Source organism: Camarhynchus parvulus, chromosome 3 (assembly GCF_901933205.1).
Source record: "Camarhynchus parvulus chromosome 3, STF_HiC, whole genome shotgun sequence".
Lineage (NCBI taxonomy): Eukaryota > Metazoa > Chordata > Aves > Passeriformes > Thraupidae > Camarhynchus > Camarhynchus parvulus.
In genome coordinates this window covers 33,205,857-33,228,207 of record NC_044573.1, presented here as the reverse complement: position 1 = coordinate 33,228,207, position 22,351 = coordinate 33,205,857, and the positions used below count along the sequence as shown (strand labels likewise).

Genomic DNA, 22,351 nt, shown 5'->3' with positions numbered 1-22,351 from the left:
AATAAAACTTTATTTTACATCAACTAACGTAATAAACACTATTCTATCTGTTTACCTTTCAATCTGCACTTTGAATGAAGCAAACAAAAAGCATGTGATCACACATTCTGGTAGTAGAGATGAATATACTACAACTTCAGGGTTTTTTTGTGAATTTTACCCTGTGTTTCTTTCCAATCAGATCACAGCAAGTAAGCAACTTACCAACACTGCAAGCACTACTAAAGTAATACAAGCAAGGATGAAGCAGTAGCCCCAAAACACAAACAAGCCATATCTTACCAAAGATTGTTACATGTAATCCCTTTCACTCTATTGCTCCCTAGTTCATATTACCTCTAGAAGTCAGCCTTTAACTCTAGTAAGTGGAAAATATCTTGTCTCCATATACTTAAACTGTATGAAGAAACACCCATACTAAAGCACAGAAGGCAGATGCTTCTTTCACCTCCTGTCCCCTTCAATTTTTTTCAAAAAATACTAAAGACATTAGGAACTCAAGAGAAACAAAAGGGGCTCACTTCCTTGGGACTGTCACTACTTCCCTGTCAATCACCAGCCAGGACCACAGAACTATGAAGTGTAAGAGGAGAAGAGAGCCCAAGTTTTCCCATCTGCTCTATATGGTCCTGGAAGAAAGAGTTAGTAGAACTCCACACAGCAGAGGGTAAGATTAAAGCTGGGATATGCAAGTTAAAATCAAGTACATTTGTTAGCGTACCCTTGAAGAACAATTTAAAAAATACCCCTTATTTTACTTTTACTGCCTGAACTGAAAGCATTTTCAGTTCTAAATTTAGAAGATGCACTACACAGGGCAATGGGTCTGTTGTTTGATGGAAGGCTTTTTACTCTGTTAAAAACTTATATACAACATTTAATTTTAATAAAGCTAAAGCTATACAACACTATGCTTCTGAAAAATATGACCGTACCTTCTAATTTCAAAATAGAACACTACTAGAAAATAATCAAGAAAATTAGAATTTCACAACCTTATGGTCTACATGATAGTAAAGAATTATTATCATCATCCTCATTATTGTTATTTACCAATAAAAAGGAAAATTGTTAATATAAGTGACAGCAAAATCAACAGAACATGAAGTAGTTACACTTGCAAGAAGCACACTTGGCACTCATGATCAGCAATATATCATAAATTTCACTACAGTACTAATAGAAAAATCCTGAACAAACCCCATTAGGAGTTAATCAAGACTTACTCATTTTATGAATCAAGTGTGCTATGATATAAAGACTTCTCAGTTACTTTTATACCTGAAAGTGGGTCATGAAATTCCATTTTCAAAATCCATCAACAGCACTTACTCCCAACTGAAAATTAAACTAAAGAGACCCTACAAAGATAATGACTCCTTCACTTTAAAAATCAAAGTAATATTTTAGAAGAATATATTAAATGAAGTTGTGCAAATAATTACAAACTTTCCAAAGTCATGAATTGTAACTGGTACCTAAAAGCTGCAACCGATCCTTGGCCATTGCCAAATTTGTCATCATTTTAGATTGGAGACGTCGAGCCCGTTCACACTGATCACCTTACAAAGAAAAATCCATGTTAAAACACAGTCTGGTAAATTAAGTGCTAAAATACTGATACCCAGCCTTCCCTCCTCCTCCTCCCACCCCTTATCTATCCCCTCCACTACGGAACTTCATTACAAAACTAACGAAGAAAACTCTAAAGCTTCCTATTTAATCAAGAATTTAAAGTTATCTGACACTCTCTGCTTTACAACAGTGCTTACAGAGTGATGGGAACCCAAACACTACTTTGCATATTGTCTAACATTTCATACTGACCTAATATGTCCCTTGTCTCTGCATTTCTCTGATCAAATAAAAAAAAAGATTTTAAAAAAGTGACTGAGAGGCAAGTACAATTTGAAAGAATTCATTTTAGCAAAATTAACAGATTTATATTCAGTTGACTGTGTCCCTTTACATTTCAAAACACATGGAATTAGACTTTAACACCACTTTCTAAGAAATATTGTCTGTTCAAGACAAGTTTTTTTTTAAACTGTGCAATTTATACAGGTTATACCAAATGCCACTGGTATTGCCCCCTAGGTAAGATCACCATATACTTTTAAACACAGGTGAAGGAATAAATGCAAGTCTTCAAAAACACTTACAGGTTTAGGTTTGGGGCAGGTGATTTGGGTTGTTATTATTACAGTATTATTTTGAGGACAGAAATTTTCAGCCAGTCCTTTACTACACCTGTATTTCTATGGTACATAATTGCTTCTACACTAAAGGTTAAAATGTTTCCAAATAGAGAGATGGCTTCCTTCCTTTGTTGGAAATACTCAGTTATTTTTGCCGAAGTTATTCAGAAACACAATGCCAGGCCATTCCAAATTGGGGGTTTCTTTTTAGATTATACTGAAGGGAATAAAAAATTCTGCATAAGTGAGAACATGAACTGTCAACTTCAGCAAATCAAATCAAAACCCAGTATTTTGGCACTCCCATTATATAAGAAATCACATGTTTTACTTAACAGTGTTCATGAACTCCTTATGATTTTGCAGAGTCTGAAAATATTTGGAGCAAGATTTGCATGTGATATAGACCAGAATATTAAGGTGGAACAGAGAAAAGGACCAGTGTTCACCTACAGCTAAAAACAGGAATAAGAAAGATCCTTATGAAATAATTCATACAGCAGGCTGCTCCTAGCCCCTACCATATTTAGTAATATTGATTTCTCACTTTAAAGAAGCCATAAACCAAAATCAGTTCCACAAAACTCAAAACTGGCTTACCTTGACCAATTACTAAGACAGCTATTCCTTTTTCCAGTTCTTCAATTCCTTTCTTATACCATTCAACAGCTTGTTCCTTTTGTCCTGCTTAAAAAGGAAGTGAGCCCATTATTTTCTTGAATGAATTAAAGCTTAAGAATGGTTCTATATAATGCTGCATAAAACAAGTAAGAGAGAGGAAGAGATACTTGAACAAAATCCTGTGATTAAAAGGAAGTCTTAAAGGGACACTGTCAACTTTATATCTATTTAAATATCAAATAAGCTTTTCTATTAAGAACAGGTACTACACCAGCCTCAAATCACTTTTGCCTGTTTCAAGAATAATTCTTCATCTGCCTTAAAGAAATAAATCCATTCTCCCCCCCAAAAAAAAAAAAAAAGCTCAGCTACACATATTCCTTCCCAACATAAATGGTGAAATTAACAGTTTTTACTTCTGGAACATCAACTAGAGATGTGCCTCTTGATCTTCAATAATAACACTAATAATACCCAAAATAACACTAGAAGCACAGAAACTCAAGAAGAAAAGCAACAAGTCTAAGACACTACATGAGAGAGATGAGAGACACTTCTCTGGTTACCTTTTACGCAGTGCAGCTCATTTGTTATGAGGGCATTTCTTTGTTCATGCTATTACGAAACTGCTGTATTACAGATGTGTGTCAAGTTCCACATGAAGCAGAACACAAGCAGAGTGAGAGCTCACCTCTGTACCAAACATGGCTTGAGTGGATATTACAGCAAACACAGCCTTGAACATGCCTGTGCCTGACCTAAGCCATGTGACACCATGACTGCAAGTCAACCACTGAAGACCTATTAATATCTACTTCATGTTGCTCTCTTTCCATAAATACTCTGCATTAAAAATTAATATGCCTGCATATTGAAAAATAATTTTGCAACATAATTATGTCACACTAAGCATGCATTTCCACAGAGGAATATAACAAATTAGGTACTAGAACATAAAACCTGATCAGCATTAACAAGCTACTAATGGTAGGAAAAACTAAAAATGCCTACAATGAAACTTCAGATATGATTACCCTATTTTCGGATGACAATCTTTCACAATACTATTCCTAAGTGTCAGGTACCAGTGGTTGTGTGCTTCTACACTCAAATATTTTGAATCTTTTGAAAACTTCAGTATCAAACCTATTTTCTAGCAAATTTCAGTGTTAGTAAAAATATTTCAATGCATTTCTAGAATACTTCTCAGGGTTTTCTCTTGCTCCTCTTCAGACTAAAAAAAAATCCCTTAATAATAACATTTGGCAAGTTCCCATGTGCAGGTGATTTCATGCTTTGTTCTTCTTACCACCACAAACCACAGACCACCTGCCTATAGTCATGAACACACTTTGGGAGTTAAATCATTACTGCCCTTTCTTCACCAGCTTCATATAGCCTGACTGTTGAGGACAAAGCTAGATAAATTAAATCACCCAAGGTGAGTGACTTCAATCCTCTCTTTAGACTTTTTTTTTAAGCTTCTTCTCTCCACCACCCACAGAAACAGTTTCAACTGCAGTGTAAATCATAAATCTAATACTGATTATAGCTAAATAAAAATCTGATTTGAGACGATTCCAGCCACCTCTGCTAACAAAGCCTGAATGGCTTTGTTATTCTTAGGGGCAACTGCAAACATGCCAAGGTCATCATTAAAATTTCACTTCCAACTTTTAACTGGAGAAAGTTTCCAAAGCACAATACCACACCAAGCTGTTTGCAAAGGTTGTGCTCCAACTCCACACAGAATGGTTGACTAGTTCTCAGTGATTATGACATTAAAAATAAAATAAATGTCACAGTCCTTGGAAGCTGCTGACTTGCTATATTGGCTCTGGCAGAATGGAGCTCATTTTCCTCAAACAGCCCCAATGGCACTGTGTTTTGGATTTGTGACTAAAACAGTTGATAACACAGAAATGTTTTGGGTATTGCTGAACAGCAAAACCTCAAGGTTTTCTTTTTCCCATCTAGATCCCCAGTGAGTAGGCTGAGGGGTGCACAGGAAGCTGGGAGAGGACTAGCAAGATGACTGACCCAAACTGGCCATTGGAATATTCTGCATCATACAATATAGTGCTCATCAATAAAAACCTGGGTAGATGAATAACTGAATGGGGGCTGTCTTCCAAGGCAATCATTGCTTGGACAGATTTCTCACCTTTTTTTTTCCCCTCACTTTTGCTCCTCCTATGCTCTTCCCTGTCCCACTGAGAAGAGTAAACAAGCAGCTGTGTGGATGCTTACTTAACTGCTTGCAGGGGTCAACACACCACATGTGCCTTCTTAGGAAAAGATAATAAGTATAATTGTGAAAATACCAAAACAAGAATAACTGCCCCACTAATTCAGAAACATAAAAAATTTACCAGAAGTGCTAACAAAATGACTGAAGTATGCAGAGCTCCCACAACAGCAAAAATGCCACACAACTAACAGGCTATTAGACAATTCAGAAATTCCAACCATTTCACATACTATGTCTAACATACAGTTTTCTCTTTAAAGATGTAAAAAGCTTGTTTACAGATCAAAAAATTTTCAAAATACTCTGGTAAAATCAGATAAGCAAATAACAAATCTATGTATTAAAGGGAGTTCTTTCTTAGTGGAATGTATATTGCAGTTGCAGGGCTGTAACAGTTGTGTAACTACTCAAATTAGCAGCAAAGACCATCTTACTAAATATATGGCCTGTGCAGCTAATTAATGTATCATCACCCTAAAGATACCTACAGAGCAAGTCCATTATTAAAGTTCATATTTAAGGGCTTACCCTCCAAACCACCAACAGTTAGAGGTCACAGCAGTGGAACAGGTGCCTGATAAGGTAAGACTTTGCTACTCACAGAGCAATCATCAACAAAACCGAAGCCTTCAGCTACCTCACCTTCTTTCATGCTTTGTTCCTGTGACCCTCAGTGCTCCCTCGCTGTACATCTGTGCTGAACTAACCCTGCTGCACATGGTGCAGGCTTTTTTTCTCTCCCAGAGCACACCACTGCCACTCCCAAACTGTCAACGCAAAGGAGGACACATCCCATGCTTTTATGGTGCTGTCAGCATGCAGCTTCTGTTGAAGGCCTACTCCTGTATGCTTAATCTCCTCCTCTAGGATAGCAGTTTCATTAAAGCAGAACTGAAAGTTTAGAATAAAGCATTCTGACTTCTCCAGAGAATTTTAAACATCAGCACAGCATGCCTCCAAAGCCTACCTTTTGCATGCTGACACAATCATGCTGCTGCATTTAGAATAAATTATTAAATTTAATTCAGTATCAAATATTTTGTAAAAAATCCTCACTCCTCTATTTTATTTCATTGAACCCTAAACGCTCTCCTTAAGGTCTTATCACACAGTGGTAGGTTTTTAGGTTTTCTAAGAGTATGCATGTCAAACAGTTTAAGAAAAACACGTTTTAAGAAACTGCCAAAATACTTAACGTATGTATTTATTTCCTTAGAAGTCACACCACTCCAAATGGGCATTTTGAGAGGGCCAAGTAACCTGCAGCCTCGCCTGAGCACTCACATCATTTGTCAGGCAGTGCACTGTAGGATGCACCCTTATTGTTGTCCTTGCTGCTTTTGTTGTCCAGCTGGCTTGGTGAAGGCTAGTTACAGTCACACACCCGCCCGCAATTTATAACCGCCTTACCTAGACCCCCGCGGCAAAAATTAAGTTTCTGGGAAGAAATACAAGCACTTGTCTTGCGAGGGGAACGAGCCCGGGCCGCAGCTTTGTGATCCGACCCGCACCCGCGGGCTGCGGCAGAGACGGACCCGGCCGGGGACCAAAGCACCGCCACCGCATGCGGGCACGGCCCAGCTCACCCACGGGCACAGCCCGGCTCACCCCCGCACACAGTGTCCGCAGCCCCCCGCACACAGCTCGGCTCACCCCCCGTATTTCTCCCACGAGCAGGTTTTGTTCGCTCTCAGCTTAAAGCGGTTCCACGGCCCAGGGCCTTGCCGGCCTCCCCCCGCACCCCGGGGCGGCCGCGGGCGCTCCCTCCCTACCTGTCTCGTCCTCGTCGATGCGCAGAGCCATGGAGATGCACTCGAAGGCCCGCTTGTGGCACGCCCGCACCGTCTCGGGCGCCCCGCCGGGCTCGGGCGCCTCGCCGGCCCCGGCCCTGCTGCCCTTGGCGGCCATGAGGGCGCCGCGGGAGAGGCGCTCGCAGAGCCAGGCGAACAGCAGCCCGAGCTGGAAGGCGACGAAGCGGAGCAGGGCGAAGGCGGCGAAGAGCGGGTACGAGAAGTAGTACAGGTTCCGCTTGTGCGGGGACGCCGCCGCCGCCGCCCCCGCCGGCGGCACGGGGGGCGCCGGCCCGGGCGGCGAGGAGGGAGAGGCGCCGGCGGTCGGAGGCGCGGAACTGGAGCCGGCTGAGCCCTTCTTCTTCCCTCGGCCGCCCGGAGAATTCATTCACCGCCGTCGCCATAACCCGCTGCCAGGGACTGACAACAACCGGCCATGGCGATGGCGGCGGCGGCGACGCCCCTTTCGGCCGGCCCAGGGGGAGGGACGGAGGGCGGGATGCGGGCGGTCCCGGCCGGGGCGGGGAGAGGTGGCACCGCCCCTGCCACCCTGGGAGACGGGGGTATAGCTCCTGCAGCGCTCGGCCTGCCCCGCTCCTTCGGCCCGAGGGGAGGGCTCTTGGAGGCGCTCCGTGCTGGGCCTGGAAAGCACAGAATGACAGAGTAAATGTGGTCGGAAAAGGCCTGTGAGATCACCGAGTGTAACCTTTGACCGATGTGAAACTGGACCGTAGCACTAAGGACCGCGTCCGGACGGGTCTTGAACATGATCAGGGACGGTGATTGTACCACCTCCTCGGGCACTCCATTCCCTTGTTAAACAACCCTTTCTGTGAAGAAACTCCTCCTAGTGTCCAGCCTGGACCACCGCTGGCACAGCCTGGGGAAATGTCCCCTTGTCCTTTCGCTGGTTGCCCGGAGAAGAGGCCGCCTCCCAGCTGGCCGCAGCCTCCTTTCGGGGACTTGCAGGGAGCGCCGCCCGACAGCAGCAGCACCAGCCCCGGCCGAGGCCGCTCCGTGCCGGCCCATGAGGCGCACCGAGCGGTCGGGCGATGAATAATTTACCAGAATTAGTTATTCGGACCGGGATTGTCAGCCGCCCGCAGGCACAGTGCAGCGCGGGTTCCTGGCGCCGCTCCCGCCTGGAGTCGTCGCTGGTGGCACACAGGCAGAGCCCGGGGAATTCCCTCGCACGGAGAGGCGTGGAGCAGCCAGTCCCCGACTGGAGCTGCCCCCAGGAGTGTGCTGCGGTGCTTTGTCTGCTCCGCAGCTCTGTAATGGCAATGACAGGCTGTCTCGCTGTCTCCTCCCATGCAGGGAGCTAATGGAATTCACTATACATTATAGATACATCGCTCTGGAAGAAGAAGAAAAAAATCTTTACTCCACTCTCCTTACCAAAAGTGAACATGCAGTTGTCGAAGCCCTTGTCAATTATTTGCCCAGCCACAATATTTATTTGTGTTTCACCAATAAGAGAGATCATCCAGCTCCCTACTCCTTTGGTTATTGCAAACCTTAAAAATGCTTTGGTACCTTTGGTCTAGCAGCCTAGGGGAGGCAGGCATCCATACACCAGCACTTCTGTGCCTGCCACTATATTCACCACTTTAGCGAATGCCTCCCTCTCTGCTTCCACCTTCCCACCTTTGAGGGTGCGTTGTCCATTGTCTGATCTTTTTCATTGTTTTGCTTTGCCACGCACTCTCTGTTCCGCAGATAAAATACTGAGTGATACTAGATTGACAGATCATCTCTGCTGCACCCCTGAACTGCACACTGTCACCCTGATTTGTAAATAACTTATTGTTTTGCATTCTTTTATGGAAGAGGAGAAATTTGATAGACTCTTGCTTTGTCCAGTGTCATTGGTGAGGTAGCACTTTCACTCTCCAATCCACTGTCACTTTTGGAAATCTATAAATGTTGAAGTCAGAAAATAAACTTCCCTTTTTTCACCTTGAGAACAGTGTGAGCGCTTCGTGTTGTTTCGTGTCCTACAGTGACAGCACACAGGAGCTGAGACAGTCCCAAAATTGCAGACAGATAATTCAGTGCACAAGCAAGTTTCCCTCAGCTTATAGCAAGAAAGGGCAGTTGGTTGGGCATGTTAATTAAAAGGATATGCCAAACTAAAATCACTACTGTCTGCAGTATTTTCTTAATTCCTCCAAAATTACTATAAAACTACTGGGGTTTTTTTCTTGTTTGTTTATGCCTCATAACATTACTTCCAGTTGCCCCTGGTAATGTGCATTTATTTTCTTAAATGACAGAGTGGAGTGGTTTTAATGTCTTTTTTTCAGTGGTTTCTGTCTTTCAATGACAGAACAGTACACAGTATACAGTTTTCTTACTGTATAAGATACAGAATGTTATCACATATAAGATAACATACAAACATTTAGCAACTATTCATGTCCTAGACCATTATTAGACAGACAGTGAAACTACTAGTGCTGAAAAAGAATGCAGCAATGTACATCAAGTATTTTTCTGTGTCTTGTAAGAATGATAATGTACTTCTATTATGAAAGAATTATCAAGTGAAAAACACCAATCACTTGTTTTTTAAAATTTTAAAAGTTTAATAGTAATAAAATGGTTATAAAAATAGTAATATAATTAGAGTAATAATAATTTGGACAATTTGGATTAGGAAAATATGAGACAATAGAAACAAAGCGTTATGGACGTCCCGGTACCTCTTTCTGGGCAACATAAGCCTGAAAAAGGACACACGTTAACAGAGGATTAACCCTTAAAAAAAATAGCCTGTTCCATATTCATACACCTCATACATGATGCATAAATTCCATTCAAGCAAAGGATTCTGTCTGGTCATCGTCAACTTCTTCTTCTTAATCCTGATGGCATCTTCAGCACTCAGCGAGGTGGGAAGAAGTTAATTTCTTCTGATAATGGAGCAATAAATTCTCTTTCTCTGAAAGGTTTAGGTGTCCTGTGGCTGCTATTTTGGTGTGAGTCCTTTCTTTAAAAAAAGTATCTTATGTAGCATAGTTTCTATGTTAACATTATGCAATAACCTAAAACTATATTTAACACACTACTTAAGAAAATTATACAGCATAACTTTCTAACATAAGACATATAATATTAATATTTGTGAAAAGCCAATCATAAAACTCGCATTTTTCACATCAAGTATGTTCCAGCCCACTTATGAGAGAATTGTCTTTTCGTATATGTAAAAAATCTTTAAAAAAATCTCTTATTTACTTGTATAAAGTTTTAACAGGTTTTGTAATACCAAAGAACTTCCAGAAACTTCAAGCAGTGTTAACACTAAGTTATTTCACTAACAAAACCCCACTTTCAGACCCAAATCAGCTTCGGAACGTTATTTTCCGTGAACACCACCGTGACCTCCTCAGACACCAAGCCGCATTGATTTACGAGCCTATTTCTGTACCCAAAACCCCGGGCTGATTTAGAAGCGAACACATCCCGCGAGTTTTATCCCGGCAGGAGACAAAACTCGCCCGCAGAAGAGCGCACACCGAACCTGCTCCCGGCCCCGCCCCGCGGCCGGGTGGGGCCCGCGCAGGCGCACTGCGCCGGGGGCCGGCCGCGCGACCGCTTCACTGACGTCAAAACACTCCGCGACGGCGGCCGCGGTTGCTGAGGAGCGGCTCCCGGTGTCCCGCCGATCCCGGCGTCCCGCTCGCCCCGGACCGACCGGCGGTGAGAGCGCTGCGGCGGGGCCGCCTCTCCCCCGCGGGGTGCCCGGGGCCCGCACGTGGCCGCGGTTGAGGCGCGGCCCCAGCCCGGCCCTGCCTCGCGGGGGCTCTCGGGGCTCTGTGGCGGGCACGGGAGGGATGGACGGACGGAGGGAAGGAGGGAAATGGTGGTCTCCGGCGTCCCGGGGGGATGAGTGCTGTGCTTTCTAATCCCAGTACTGCTCTCTTCAGCGGACGTAACGCGAAACTTAAAGGCACTTGTCGGTTCTGCGTGCGGGAGAAACCAGTTCAAGTTTGGCGGGGGGGGAGCACGGAGCAACTCCCTGTGCTTTCTAGTAATTGTGCCTTGGTAACCATTAGTAACCAAGTGATGCAATATCACTTAGCTCACATGGGCTTCATCTCAGCCTACTGACCAGTTTTTTTGTTGCTTTCCTAGATCTTCTTGGACGTCCATCAAATTTCACTTTTTGAATCATGGAGGGAGAACAGATTATGGAGGGACAGCCACAGGTATTACAAGAAATGGTTTATGTGCATTATGTTACATGAGTCGAAGGAGAATTTTAGCTTTGCTAACCATGTGTTATTTTACAGGTTCCTGAAAATCCTCATTCCGAATACGGCCTCACTGAAAATGTAGAGGTAACAAAGATTTTGTTGCAGTAGAAGTCACTTTTGGGATTAGGGGAAAGAAGTTGACTCCTGATTTGAACTTCAGAAAATGTAATATCTTCAATGGAACTAAGCAATACCTGTCCCTGGTGGAAATAGCTGTAAATATATTCTCTGTTGTGCTACTTTCATTGTTCTAAATAATACTGAAGTAGATAATGAGCCTTTTAATGAGTTGAGGGTTTTTTTTAAGTATCTTATGATTATTATCTGTTCTGTTGCTATCTGTGAGAGATATATATTATGGCAGAAAAAAAGCCACCCACATTAGGCTCAACCTATGCTGAGTAGACTGGGAGAATCACTTCCTAACTCTATGGCATTTATTTATTCTTCTTGTTAAAGAAAAGCCTTCAGTCTCCCTTTATTGTAAGTTCCTGCTCTGTGCTCAGCTTTTGCAGAAGCTATTTTGAAACATCTTCTGAGACTCATCTCTGATAACTGCTTGTGTCCATGCCTCAGCTTCCATGGTTCCTACAGAACCATAACACACTGGTCCCATGCCAGTAGATTCATGTACATTGCACTGAATACATTTGGTTTACTGGCAGTGGGAGGGTATCACTTTTCAACTACAGTTAGTGGTGTAAGGTGATGCAGCACTTTTTGATTAAAAAGTACCTAGAAGCATTTTGCATATGTTTTCTTTAAAGTGTCCATCTATACTTGCACAGAGCACAATCACTAAGTACTTGACTTTAGCTGAGTCCCCTTTGTCAGGCTTCCCCTGAATTCCTTGTGCTTTTACCATTTTGTGTTAGAACCATCTAACTGAGACTCTTGTTGGTAGTCATTCCTGTCTTAGTGGTGTAGAGTTCAAATCAGTGAACTTGAACTGAAATTAAAAAAAAAAGCAGAAATAAAAATTACTGGGATTGGATGTCTCCTCTTGTAGAAAACTTGCAACTTCTTAACATTGTTTCCCCGAAACACAGGAATTTAACAAAAGGTTCCTCTGGATTAGATTTTTGTGCAAGGAAAAGTATGCACTTAAATATTCTTAAAAGATGTAAAGAAATTATTGCCATTGAATTGCAGAGATGGGTACTTTGCACACACACTTCAAAGTAGATGTGGCTGCTATTACCAATGTTCATTCATGGTTTGTTTTGGGGTTTTTTTGGGTTTTTTTTTTTACTTCAGAGGATAGTAGAAAATGAGAAACTAAATGCTGAGAAAACATCAAAGCAGAAGGTGGATCTTCAGTCATTACCCACACGTGCCTACTTGGATCAGACAGTTGTACCTATCTTGCTACAGGGACTTGCTGTTCTTGCAAAAGAGAGGTAAGATGCTTTTGTGTTCCTTCTGCTCCTAGGAAATGCAGGTCTCAAACTCGGGCAGTGCCGCACCTTTCAGGCTTCCCACACCAAATATGGTTTTGCTCTTTGTGAGGTCCTCATTATAACAGGTTTATAAACCCCTGAATTGCTGTGATTGCCCATGCAGGGTGGGTTCCTCACTTAGGGACACATGGCATGACAGGAGTTATTTATTGAATTCATGATCTCCCAATAAGGTATGCTACTGTGAAAGTTTTGGAGGGAAAAATGGGAGACGTTTTGTTATTAATTTTATCACATAATTCACCTTAGAGAAGCAAGACAAGAGGATGTTCTAGTTCTGAAGATTTTTGTTGTGTGGAATTATAAACAGTTCTGCTTGACATTTAAGAGAAGGAAAGACAAATCAGGCATGACATGCATCTTTGTCAGAGATTAAGACAGTTTCTAAAGGGTGTGGCTGAGCCTGCACTGTAAACACAGTCTGCTTCTTACAGAAGCAGACTGATGGTTTATCCTCTGAATAAAGATTATGCTGTTGAGGTGCCCCAGCTCTCTTTACCAGTCAGTGTAGACAGGTATCCTTCAATAAAAGCAAACATTTGTTCATCTTAACAAAACTAATTTCTAGCATCTTGGTGTATCCTCACTAGTGGCAAATTGTACTGCATGTAACCATCTCTCAAATTGAAATTATACAATCAAAAGCTGATACAGATGACCATAATTGCATCATGGCACCTACAGTCAGAAAAACCATCAACAGTGAATGAACTTCAAAAGGAGTTGGGAATTTAAACTGCAGTGTACAGACAGCTAATTAAGCAAAATTAGGCACCTAGGAAGGTCCACCCATGTGCACACCTGAGGGATGTGCAGATTTTCAGCTGACATCTGTGGGAGTTCTGCTGCAGACTCAAATGTAAAACACAGCCCAAGGTCAATACTCCACCCTTCCACTCTGAATACCTGTATGACAGGCAAACTTTTTCCTTCCCTTTCCTTTCCCTTCCCTTTCTCTTTCCCTTCCCCTTGCCTTGCCTTTTTTCCATCTTCTTTACGGGGGTCATCACAGAAGGGAAATTGGATCATTGATAGGAGGAGTTGGGGAACACAGAGGTAAAAATCTGAATAGTATGAACCTGCCAGGGCAAACTGTCTGTTCAGCTGAGCATAATAAACCCTAAGGAGTGACAAAGCTGAACTATCAGCTCTGCTGTATAATCTACTGCTTAAAATTGAACAGGAAAATAACTAGTGGATGCTAAGTTCTTTTTCAAAGGAATATCGAAATGTTCAGGGAACAGCCCAGTACATCTGATGATCACGCCTGGAATTCAGTAGAAATTACCATCCAGGAGAGTAAGCATATGGATAAATGACATATTTGGGAGGAATTTGGCACAATTTTTGTTAGGTCTTTTAAGTGTCTTGGAGTTTATTGAAGGAGTCAGCAAGCATACATAAAGAGGAATGCGGATGATGCAGTCTGTTTAAATTTCCAAAAAGTTTTTCACATAGTTGTTTACTAACAGCTTTTAAAATGAGTTAGTTGCTGTTGGGATTAAAGGAAACACCTTTATATGGATGAGGAACTGATGGGAAGATATGAGATAGAGGGTAGAAGTAAATGTTGAATTTTCACGGTGAAACAAGTTCAACACTAGGATCACGGAAAAGATCCCTTAGAACAATTTGAAGGAGTGGCTGACAGAAGTTGTTAATGAGACTGAGTTTTACAGAGTAGATTAGGGAGTTTTGTGCTTCAGTTTCTGTTTGTTTTTTAAGTTGATTAATTGTAAATAATTGCACAGGAACTTCATAAAACTGTGAAGACTGCCATGAAAAATTTAAACTGACAGAAAGTGACATTGAATCCAAATAAACATAAAATTGTGGACCTCAGAGGGTAGTGAAAAACACTACTGACAAAATGTTAGATTCTGAGCTGAAAATTACCCTTGTGGAAAAGTGTTGTTAAACTGTTACATATATACATCAATGCACTGCTTTAATAAAAAAAAATTCTGAATGGTAGGACTTAGAAATTGAAGGGGTAAAACCAACCTAAAATTAAAGGGGTAAAAAACAAGCATAATGTCACTATTTAAATTAAAAAGTGATGTTCTTGTATTTTTAATATTATGTATAATTCCCCTGTATTCTGGCAGAATGTGAAAAAGTGAGGGTGACAAGATGGTCATAAGTATGGAATGCTATCTCTATATGGAATGACTGACTAGATGATATCTAGAAAAGAGGCTTCTGTGGACAAACATATTAGGAGCCTGTTAAATCACAACAGCACAGAGATGATGGATTGGGATAGACTGTTAATTATCTCTTCTGATACATTAATCAAATTAAATGAAGCAGGTAGCAAATTCATGATGAACAAAGGGCTGATCCTTCACAGGTCACATAATTAAGCCATTTTTTGCTTTCAGTTGAGGACATTAACATTTTATTTGTGCTCAAGAGGCAACTGGTCAAAGCTGTAGAGGAATCCACCCCGGATTAAGGGTGCTAGCTCAGGAATTGGTACATGCTTGGATGCCAAAAGGATGGTCCTGAGAAGTATCTCTGCATATTTTTGTTGTTGTTGTTGTTGTTTCTGTGCTCTTTATAGGCATATTTGCTCACTGCCAGACCTTTGGTTTGACCTGCTGTGGAATAAGTATGTCATTTATTCTGTTGGACAGAATCCAGATTAGCAGGATTCACATGGTATAGCTGGAGGAGTTCTTTTTAAAAAACCTACAGACTAAGGCCAGTGATCAAAAGTGTTTATTATTGACTACTTGCAAGTTACAGCATTTCTCAAACTTGAAGATTTGTTGTGTGTTTCAGTTGCCAGAAACCATGAAAACAACTCTTAATACACTAAACTACACAATAACCACTTGAAAAAAAAAGAAAAATAGCAGAGATTCAGTTTTACTTTAAATACCGTGAGTTAAAGAAAGAGGCAAATGCATGTCATATCAAATGATGTACATACAGTATTTATGCTTACAGACTGTGGTATTAGGTATGTAAGTAGGTAACTGTTCTAGCAATTTAGTAACAGTGAACCCACAGTGACTAAGACTCCTTTTTAAAAACCTTCTCATAAACTGGAAATTTAGAGTCACTCTAGGTAGTTGGTCATCCCTAAATCAATGCTTAGAAGTGTTTGGGAGGAGCTGTGTTGCTTTTAAGGGAAGGTGATTGGTCCTTCAGCTACCTAATTTCATATAATAACAAATAATTGCTTTTGATTTACTTTTTTTCTTTGCAGACCGCCCAATCCCATTGAATTTCTAGCAGCATATCTTTTAAAAAACAAGTCACAATTTGAGGACCGAAATTAACTCCATAAAAATGAGGACAGTTTGGCTGCTAGACTGAAATGTTCATTTGCCGCAATTTGTTTTCTGCTGTAAAAATCCTTTAGCCACGTTGTTGTCTTTCTTAACTGCACAATTTGCTTTATCTTTTGAGTTTATTTAATAAAGAACACTTTACATTTAATTGTTCTCTTGTTTTAAACTAGCTATTAAGAGACTTTGGAAATAAAATACTGAAACTCCACTACTGGATGAAAGTCTGAATAATTCCATCACAGGGCTAATAGTTTATATAACTTAATTGGGTTTTATATAGCACCCTCCAGTGCAACATGCCTAAACAGACAGCAAACAAATGCAGAACAATTAAAATTTATTTATTAAGTAGAGAGAACTTGCTTCAGAACACCAGGAAATGGGTTTAGTTAAAACAAACAATGAGATCCAGCAGGTGAACAGATCACCTAGAGACAGCATCCACTGCCTCACATAGGTACATTAATAAGGTGTGCTGTTCAGCATTTGTCAGTGGTCTCCTAGGACTGGATTCAGTGTGCTGGATTCAGCTGAAACACAGAATGAATTTGGAAGTGACATATAAGTGTTTTGTAATTCAGGTCTCTGTCCTGCTACCCTTAGTTGAATTGTCTAAGAACTTGCAGGGACTGAGGTCTTGCTGTTAGTCTTAGTAGGAAGGTTCTCACTATTTTACATACATCTTAGTATCTTAAAACAGAAACATTGAATTAGAGCAGTAAGAGTGGGGAACAAAAATTGAAGGAATCCTGCAAACCCCAAATCAAGTGTAAAAGCTGTCTTTTGGAAAATGTACCAAAATTTGGAAGGAGATTACTAATTCTACTGCATTGTGGTGAACACAGTCTCCATCAAACACTGACACTAAAAAGATACTGAAAGGATTTTAACAACAGTGTTTTGACTTTCTGGAATGACTAATAACATTTAAGTGAAGACAAGGAAGCACCATAAGGACTTGGTACTGCTATTTTTATTGCTTAAATGGTATTCCAACGTTTCATAAGAAACAACTTTGCAAGACTCTAAGTACTGTTAAATGCAAAGGGAATCTATGCTGCTCCCCAGCTTCTGTGTTGAGAATTTGTGCAAGACCAAACGAAAAGAAGCAGTTTAACTTTTAATCCTCCCCAGACAGAGCAATTTTCTTAGATTTTTGTACCTGAATTCGGAATACAATCGGATTTCTTACCTGACAGTAATACCTGTCAAGCAGCTGCACAAAACTTGAAATAGTCTGGCTTTCTGCACAGCTCTTGCATCAACCTGGAATCTCAAAGCATTAGTCCCAGTACCAAGGGAAGCTGTCCCTGCCAGCAGTGTGCCATCCACTCAGCTGCTGGTATCACTGGTATGTGATGTCATCTGCTATTATTTTCCCATCTAGGCTAGAGATTTAATTCAAGAGAATGAAAAAGCCATGTTCACACAGTGATGGTGTTAGAAGATTTACTATGGCAGCTTTTTTGGGCAGCCTCTTCTAAGAAATAAATTGTAATGTGACTAGCAGCAGTGAACTTACCACTCTAAGAATTAAATTTTAGTGATTCCTGTGAAGTTATGACAAGTCAGTAAGATAAACGCAACCATTTTCCTTTACTTGTTAAATTGGGCTTCACCCATTGACATCTTCTGCATAGAAGATACTCTAACAGGAATAAGTAGCAAGTTAATACCTGTATTATCTAGTTCTCAGTTACAAAAGTAATGATAAAGTCTAAATTTTAAAAGCATTTACCTGTTTTAAATTCTTCACTAGAAAACAATGAAAATTCAGTGAAGAGACTTGACAGATGCATGCTATCCCAATTTAATCTAGAAAGTGGTACTGTTTTTCCACAGGAAATAACAGTTCTGAAAGCTTCAAGATAAATTGTATTAAATTTTGAAATACAAATATATTTAGAGTAAAAGCTTGAAGAAGTACTTAAAAATGGCAACTTTAGATGTGTGACAGGCCACTGGTAAGTTACTGAAAGCCATTATATCTTTTTTTTTTTAATTATTTTTTTAGTGTTCACTACCCCAGGTAACTGAGTATATGCTACAAATGGCAGTAAAATTGAGTAGAAAATAAAATGGAATACCTAGTTTACTTGACAACATGCCTTTCAAGATTACTATTTTAGATCTCCAATATCCAGAAGTCACTATTCAGTAACTGTGAAAGAATTATTATAGGTGTCATATGTAGTATTTTGAAGTGTGCCTTTTTAACTGCTTCTACTGAGAACACTGTCGTTTACCTGGAAGGGAACAATGACAGAAGAAATGATTTCCCACTAAAAGCAATTCTGATCAAAGGATTCTACATCCTTCTATTCTGAAGCCTGTTACCACCTAAAATTACAGTTTGACTTGCCAAATCCTTTTTCCTTTTTTTGCTCCTCTGATTTATCAAGGACTTTCTCCAGAATCAGTACATGTCTTTGAGCAATCCGTTTTATTTTCTGAGGCACTGTCACCATTGTAAAAGCAGTCTGATCAAAGGAACTTTCCTCTCCCCATCAGACTTCCTAGAAATAAAAGACCTGCTTTCAAACAAATGAAAAATCTGAAAAATTCTGAAAGATACAAGCAGTTGAAACCTGTAGGTTGGAAAGGAAACATGAGAAAAATTCCTATGCCTACCACGCTTCATGGAGTGGAGGTTTTGATATATTCTTATCATTGTACTAATTACATAACAAATTATTCTTAGCCAAGACTTAGCTTGTGTTCCCTATGCCATTTCATAGTCAGGATTCATTTTAAGAGTGACTATATAGCTTAGATCACAGAAACACAGAATGCCAGCTGTTATAGAAAGAGGCATTTTACCACGATGAAAAGTCTATCAGCACTGTTTCTGCCAATGTTCCCATTCAAATACAGTTTTATCCAAGGACTTCAAATGTAAATGTACCATGAATAATTATGGGGCAGTTTACATCAGTGCTAGTGCAGCACTGACTAGGAATGTGTCATATTCCTATTCCAAATGTGCTTTTAGCTCTCTTCTAGAAGTTTGCTTTGCAATTGTGTGTAAGAGACCCGTTTTCCAAGAGGAGCCTAAATTGATAAAAGACTGCAGGGTGGTTGAGAAGTATTTACAAGATGAATAATTACCCACTGATACGATCTCAGATGCTCTTATGTTGCACAGGAAGTGGAGAGATTTCCCTTGTAAGGACTGTGAAGCTGGGGGTGAGGCGGGGGTGTCTGCTTTTAACAGCAGAAGGAAGGACTGGTAGGAACAGCAGGTTCCTCAGATGCAGAACAACAGTTTGTAAATAGAAAAACCTAAAGTAACAGTGAACAACTTCCTGAGAAGGGAGAGGACAGGAAGCGGGCATTGTGAAAAACACCATAGGAAAGAACCACGTGCAAGAGGACAATGAGAGCAAAAACTAAGAAAGCAACAGACCATGAAAGCTGGGCCAGCTGAAAACCTCCCATCCCAGCTGGTCACAGGGTGTTACTGAAGGAAAACCCTGCATGCTAAGGACACTTGCCAGTGCCTTCACCCTTTTCTTCCAGGTAAGGAAGAAACTGCCAACAGACACACACGTGCAGCAGAGGTCTGTGCTTTAAGGGTGTGCAAACCTGGGGGATTGTCCGTGCATTGTATCAGAGAAAAATGACTGGAATAACAGCTCAGAACTGTTAAGAGCTCCTGTTACTGTTCCCCATACAAACAGTGCTTGGAAGAATTGTAGATGAAGAAGGAGCATCTCCCAAACTAACCCATTTCCACTGAAAGTTCAGCCTAGGTTCTCAGTTTTTGGCTAGAACATTTCTCTACTTTGTGTCCTGAGCACCAGGAAGCCCAGCACTGCCCTTGGTGGGATGGACACTTCCCTGTGGAAGGGGACCCACAAGGATCAAGTCCAACTCCTGGCCCTGCACAGGACACCCAAGACTCACACCATGTGCCTGAAAGCATTTTCCAAACAGTTCTTGAAGAGCTGAGTGCTTTTGTGTTTCTGCCTCTTCCATGTACAGGTGGTGCTGAGGGAGCACATCACTGGCCCTTACACGAAGAGCTGATGATCAGGAGAGGACAGTTACCAACAGGAACCCACAAATCACTAAACACTGCTCAATTGTATTAGGACCACTTATGATAGGGTACAAATGAATATCCTACTGTCACCCTTAGCAGTGGTACTGGCAGAAGTTCCTTTGGTAGTGTTATGGCTGACAAGCTTTGTCAGGAGCAAGCAAAAACTGGAGGACATTCTTCAGCTTCCATGGGCTCTGGACTGACAGTGCCATTGATAACAGAGAAGGGCAGAGAACCACCTAGCTGACACAGTGCTTGTGGCACATACCACAGTTTAAGGATTAGCAAAAAGAAAGCCTGTGCTTGCTGTGACCTGCTAACACTGAGCTGTAGTGTTCCTCTGCATCTGCATGGATGCTGTGCTCATGTTACACCCAGCAAAAACTTCATCCTAATCTAGGAGAGGTAAAACTACACACAAGGAAAGAAAGGGCAATGAGGAAAGCAAGGGAAAAGGAAGCTTAAAAAAGAAGCATAAGGAGAAAAGGAATCCAGCCTGTTATATAGCAACAGGAAGAAATATATTCAAGTAATTTTAAAAGGCAGGCTGAAGAGGAAAAAACCACAAATAAAGGAAGTATACCCAGAAGAAAATACTTGTAAAATGTTTTTACTTACTAAACCATCTGCTTTACTACTCAGAAGTTCTTATATTTTAATTGAAAGGAAATGCTTAGAGAAAATGAAAGCTTTTCCTCTAAATGATAGAAAATAATACCAGATAATTAAAAATTATGTATTATAATAAAATGTTCCTCCTAGTAGCCTCTTCTAGCTGTTGGTGATGGACTGTGGGACAATGGTGTATCAAATAACTTGAATATATGCTGATGTGACCCATTTTTTAAGTATATAATCACAACATGTACTCCATGCAGTAAAATTTATCTTCTGCTGCATTTGTTAACTTTATTGAAGGATCACTCCAGAAACTAGTCTTACTACAGAAGTTTACACAAACAATTTGAGAGGTACAAATGGGTATCACAACTACCAATATAGTTTTATGTTAAAACAGTCAGGTAGGGTACTTCTTCCAGTCTAGGTAGCAGTTATAATAATCTGCATTAACCTTTTTGAAGCCATTGTTTGTAAAATAACAGTAGAATACTGTAAGGATATGTAGAGCAGTGAATGCTTGATAAACATTAGACATTTGCTAGGATAATCGGGGCCCATTTCCTCATGGCTACCTATAAGAAATATTATTAATCAGAGACCCCAGTCCTTACTGCCCCTCAGCTGCACTGGCAAGGCAGTGTCATGGATGCAGAGGAGGATCCTCACTGATATAATGCCTTTGTCCCATCACTTCCTTTGTTTTACTGTAAAAATATCAAAACCAAAGCAAAACCAAGCAAACAAAACCAAAACAATCCCCCAAACCTCTGTATTTTGCACGCATTTATAACCGCCTGGAGGACTTTTCGAAGGATTAGATGACAAAGGGGGAGGAGGAGAGCGTGTTGGCTGGCCGGGCCCACTCGTGCTCCACCTCACAAAGGCCCGGTCTGCCTTGAAGGCCTTAATGGCCGCAGGCCCTCATCTCTCCGTTGTGGTTTCCTCTCTGCTGGTTGCATCTCTCACGTCAGCGGCTCAAATTGCTTTTTCCCTTCCCCCTTTTGTACCGGCCCTTCTCCCCTTTTCAGTTCTGCCCCGTTAGCTATTTTGAGCCACGCTTGATGTCTCCATGGCAGCGGTCCATTCACCAGATAATAAAAAAACAAAAATTAAAGGGGTGGGGAAATATTAAGCTGAGAAGAACCGGAGACTTCCACATAGCTACACTCCCACGGCCCTCGCTCCGTGCCACGCTGCCGCGGGCGTCACGGCACGGACAAGGAGGCGTAGGGAAGGCTCCTAGCTCGGAAACACGGAGGCCCAGCGCAGCAAAATCCACGTTCCTAAATATGCCTTTGAGAAACGGTGCTCCGTGCCTGGAGCCCTGAGCATCCCAGCAGCTCCCAGGGCCGTGCGAGGCGCGGGCAGCGGGGACCGGGGCGCTCCCGGGGGTCTCCCGGCCCCCCCGCCCCGCTCCCCTCACCGGGCCTGCAACCGGAATCTGCCCCGCCACCACGGAGACATAGTCCGGCCAATCAGCGCGCACGGCACCCATCACCACGGCAACGCGCCGGCCAATCCGCGGCGGGCTCCCCCACATGGCCCCACCCCCTACCCCTCCCCCGCGGGGCGGTGCTACACTTGTCAAAGGAGTGGGCGGGGCCGGTGGAGGGCGAGCGGCCAATCACGGTGAGGCTTTTGCTTTGGTGCCCAATGGGGGCGCGGCGCCCGCGCGGTCCTTAGTCCACGGGAGCCGAGTGGGGCCAAACCCAGCTGCGGCCGCGGCCTCCTTCTCTCCGCGCCCCCCCCACCCGCCGGCGCGGAGTTGGCGGCGGCGGCTTCGAGCTCTGTCCCCGCGTCC

General features: G+C 42.0%; 2 protein-coding genes across 5 annotated transcripts in view; one reads left to right on the top strand and one right to left on the bottom strand.

Annotated features, from left to right (window-relative positions):
• Positions 1-7,328, bottom strand: part of SPAST (spastin) — a 38,809-nt gene extending 31,481 nt beyond the window's left edge. For 2 of the 4 annotated variants that reach the window (XM_030944846.1, XM_030944843.1), the window contains exons 1-3: positions 6,843-7,328; positions 2,799-2,885; positions 1,479-1,562 (exon numbers count right to left, since the gene is read on the bottom strand). In XM_030944846.1, the coding sequence (XP_030800706.1) occupies positions 1,479-1,562; positions 2,799-2,885; positions 6,843-7,248 (577 nt within the window). In that variant the 5' untranslated portion in view covers positions 7,249-7,328. The remainder of the gene's footprint in view (positions 1-1,478; positions 1,563-2,798; positions 2,886-6,842) is intronic. The other 2 variants (XM_030944844.1, XM_030944847.1) reach the window with 1 other exon arrangement.
• Positions 7,329-10,440: 3,112 nt separating this feature from the next.
• On the top strand, positions 10,441-16,092 carry DPY30 (dpy-30 histone methyltransferase complex regulatory subunit). The gene is made up of 5 exons (XM_030945299.1): positions 10,441-10,565; positions 11,001-11,074; positions 11,159-11,206; positions 12,380-12,522; positions 15,800-16,092. The coding sequence occupies exons 2-5, from the start codon at positions 11,039-11,041 to the stop codon at positions 15,870-15,872; spliced, it is 300 nt and encodes a 99-aa protein (XP_030801159.1). The 5' UTR covers positions 10,441-10,565; positions 11,001-11,038; the 3' UTR covers positions 15,873-16,092.
• The last annotated feature ends 6,259 nt before the right edge of the window (positions 16,093-22,351 follow it).